The following is a 3,542-nucleotide window of genomic DNA, read 5'->3' as shown; positions in this document are numbered from 1 at the left end:
GCAGGAAGATAATGGACGGGTTCGAGGGGATCGTGTACCAGGCGATGGGTGAGTGCTGGCACCTTGCAGCCTCGGCGGTACCGCGGGCCTGGTGCTGGTCAGCCCCAAAACGGGCCAGACCCTGGGCGGGTGTCTGGGGCCCCTGCAGGCATCAGGGCAGCACGCCGCCCTGGGCGCTGTCTCTGCGGTCTGCCCCTGCACCCCCAGGGGGCTGTGTGTCAGGCGGGGCTCGGAGGGGGCACCAGTCTTCACCCGGGGCAAGTCTTGAGCCCCGTGGAGCCCCCCCCCCCGCCGCCCTCCCCGGCAGTGGGGACAGACCGGTGGCTGCAGGCTCCGTGGGGCCCTAGGTTCCTGTCGCCTGACCCTGGGCGCCTGTGCCCCCTCCAGGCCCTGCTCTGGAAGGTCACCCCAGAGAGGGGCCCCGTCGCCCAGTCACTAGCAGGACCGTGCGGGACCATGGGTGGGGTCGCCCGCCTCTCCACCCCTCCACCCCTCCACCCCTGCTTGCCCTCGCCTGTGCTCCTCTGATCCCCAGTGCCCCTTCCTCTTTTCTCAAGAGGAGGCTCAGAAACAGAAGGAACTCGCAAAAGCTGAGATCGAGAAGATTCTGAAGGAGAAAGAGCAGCTGACTGCAGACCTGAGCTCCATGGAAAAGTCTTTCTCTGACCTGTTCAAGCGGTTCGAGAAACAGAAGGAGGTGATCGAGGGGTACCGCACGGTAGGTGGCGGCGAGCGGGCACGTGCCTGTCCTCCCCCAGAAGGTCCCTGGGGGGCTGTGGTCAGCCCCCGACCAGGCCTGTCCTGGGTCCTGATCTTGTCCAGGAAGCTGCAGTCTCTCCACAAAGATCACTCAGCTGGGCGCCGGGCTGTGTCTTTCCTCGCCGGTGGGCCCAGGTGGGGGAGTCCACCGTGTGCCTAGGGACGTGTGGGCACGTGAGCAGGGGCGCCGAGGGGCCCAGACTGGAGGCAGAGCCCCATGGGCCCCAAGGAGTAGGCGGCTGCCTTCTGGAGGAGGGCCTGGCCCGTTGGGCACGGTGGGCCTGCAGGAGGGCAGAGGGAGGCCCCCGCGTGGTAGAGGGACGGCCCAGTGACTGCGAGATGCTGGGACAGGCCTGTGCCGGGGGCGGGAGCGGTAGCCTGGGGCCCCTGAGGAGGGCCGGACGGGGCCTGGAAGGTGCCACCTGCCGGGCAGGAGGGAGCCAGCCACACAGAGAGCTGAAAGGCAGGGCCTGTTGCCCTGAGGAGCGGGGACTTGAAGGGCCCTAGAGGACGGGGACCAGGCCGAGCTCGCACTGTCTCACCATGACTCTGGGGCAGCTGGTGGTGTTCCTGCTGTGCAGAAGAAAGTCCTTAAAGCTCGAAACTCCTTGAAAGATAGCTGACTAGATAGTTAGCACAGGAGACTGGAAACACCTGAGCCAGGGTCACAGTCCATAGAAACAGACCCACAAGGTGGCAGGTGAGGGACCCGGGTGGGGTGTGCCTGCACCTCTCAGCTGTGGTGGGGGAAGCCACCCGGGCCGGTACCCCCACCCCCCCAGCTGCCTCCTCCCCTCCAGGCCTGTCCACCCCCGCACTGCCCTCAGGTAGGCACTGCCACAGGCCGACGGCGCCTGATCCCCGTAGTTACGAGCGTCCTTGCGGCAGAGCCCTCGGGAAAGGACCGGGTGGAGGTTCGGTCCCAGGACTAAGGCGGAGCATGACTTGGGGGACACGGCTGAGCCCGGCTGCTGTGAAGCACCAGCACAGTGGGTGCGGGGGCCTAACTGCAGCCCCCAGGGCGGGGGGCTGGTGGGGGGGGAAGGCAGCCTGACGCAGGGGGGGACCCGAGAGCTGTTGGGCCATACGCCTTGCGTGGAGAGAGCCGGCAGAGAACCTTCTACGACCGGGAGACGGTTTAGGAGCTAACGCTGTTCTTAAACATGGGGCCAGGGGACGGCGTGGGACCCCGGGGGCATGGGGCCTCAGCCTCTAGCCTTCCCCCTGACCATACCCCTGGCCACACCCCTGCTCCTCCTCCTCCTCTGTGGGTTCTGTCGTTGCCTGAAACCAGGCAGAAGACTGGCCGCACGGCTGTCCCCACGCGGCCCTTAGGTAGACAGCCCTGTCTGCGTGTCCTGGTGGTCGGCCGAGAGACAGGGCCATACCCGTGGGCTCTGCGCGCCGGGCAGGCTGAGGGGGGTGGGTAGGGGGGCCGTGGGCAGCCATGGAAGCCGGGAGGGGAGGCCTGCTGCTGTGTCCACGCAGCCTGCCTTGTCAGAGCTATTGTGTTAACACCCCGGAGCCTCTTGGTCGTGGGCGCATCCACACCTGACCCGGGATTCCCCCAGAAGCCAGGCCTGACGGGCTCCAACAGAGTTAGCGGTTCCCGTCTGCTCATTCTTTCAAGAACGAAGAGTCGCTGAAGAGATGTGTGGAGGATTACATAGCAAGAATTGAAAAGGAGGCCCAGCGGTACCAGGCCCTGAAGGCCCACGCGGAGGAGAAACTCCAGCGGTGAGTGGTGGCAGGAGGGGCCCGGCGGGGCTGGGAATGGGTGGAGAAAAGTCCGGCCGGCCTGGGGAGGGAGACCCTCCAGCTCCCCCGGACCCCGGTCCTTGCCCATCTCAGCCCCGCCCTCTGCGTCTCCAGCGCCAACGAGGAGATCGCCCAGGTGCGCAGCAAGGCCCAGGCGGAGGCCTCGGCCTTCCAGGCCAGCCTGAGGAAGGAGCAGACGCGCGTCCAGTCACTGGAGAAGACGGTCGAGCAGAAGGCGAGCCCCGGGGCCCCGGCCCCTGGGCGGGACGCGAAGGGAGGGACCCTCCTGGCTCGGGGACCTGCCCCGTAGCAGGGGCTGGTCGCCAGTCCCTTCTAGCGCTGGGCCTTCTAGGTCTAGGCCCCGTGGTCTACTCCCGGGAATCGCGCAGAACCCAGGGATCCGGTCCGGCCGGCTCGGGCAGTGGCAGTGGAGCACGTGACTCTTGATCTTGGGTCGCGAGCTCAAGCTCTACGTTAGATGTGGACACTAAAATCTTTACTAAAAAAGTCAGACCCCTGTTTATTTGTTTTTCTCCTTCAGACTAAGGAAAACGAGGAACTGACCCGAATCTGTGATGACCTCATTTCCAAGATGGAGAAGATCTGACCAGGAGGCCCCTTCCCAGCACCCCTGCCCCGTCTGTCTGTCTGTCTGTCTGTCTGTGGAAGGTGTCGTGTTCCTTCTTTTTTCTTAACTTCAGCTCGTTTTTAAATTAGGTTGCTTTAACAAGAAGACTAATAAAGTTTTCCTTCAGTTCAACTGTTGGAGCTGCTCTGGCTTTGATGACATTGCAGGTTTCCGGCTTCGGCGGGAGGCTGACCCCACCCCGCACTGCCCCCCGCGGCCCTGCCTTCTCCTCCACGTGGCCACTCGGTTCCCATGGTCCCCACGGGGGACTGAGTGTCCACCTCGCGACCACAGGTCAGAACCCAAGCGGACGAAGGTTCTCATGTGGAAAAGCAACCTGTCAACAGCCTGGGTGACGGTCAGCCTGTGTCCCTTGCGAGACTGCGGTCCCTGCGGA

General features: G+C 64.8%; 1 protein-coding gene across 1 annotated transcript; it reads left to right on the top strand.

The window, feature by feature from the left end:
- The first annotated feature begins 6 nt into the window (after positions 1–6).
- Positions 7–3,277, top strand: LOC121039463 (transforming acidic coiled-coil-containing protein 3-like). The gene is made up of 5 exons (XM_040489701.1): positions 7–48; positions 558–718; positions 2,390–2,496; positions 2,632–2,752; positions 3,059–3,277. The coding sequence occupies exons 1-5, from the start codon at positions 12–14 to the stop codon at positions 3,122–3,124; spliced, it is 492 nt and encodes a 163-aa protein (XP_040345635.1). The 5' UTR covers positions 7–11; the 3' UTR covers positions 3,125–3,277.
- The last annotated feature ends 265 nt before the right edge of the window (positions 3,278–3,542 follow it).

The sequence above is a fragment of the Herpailurus yagouaroundi genome, unplaced genomic scaffold, assembly GCF_014898765.1.
Source record: "Herpailurus yagouaroundi ecotype Mexico unplaced genomic scaffold, PumYag 28, whole genome shotgun sequence".
NCBI lineage: Eukaryota > Metazoa > Chordata > Mammalia > Carnivora > Felidae > Herpailurus > Herpailurus yagouaroundi.
Note: the sequence above shows the minus strand (reverse complement) of the source record. Positions and strands in the feature narration are given on the sequence as shown.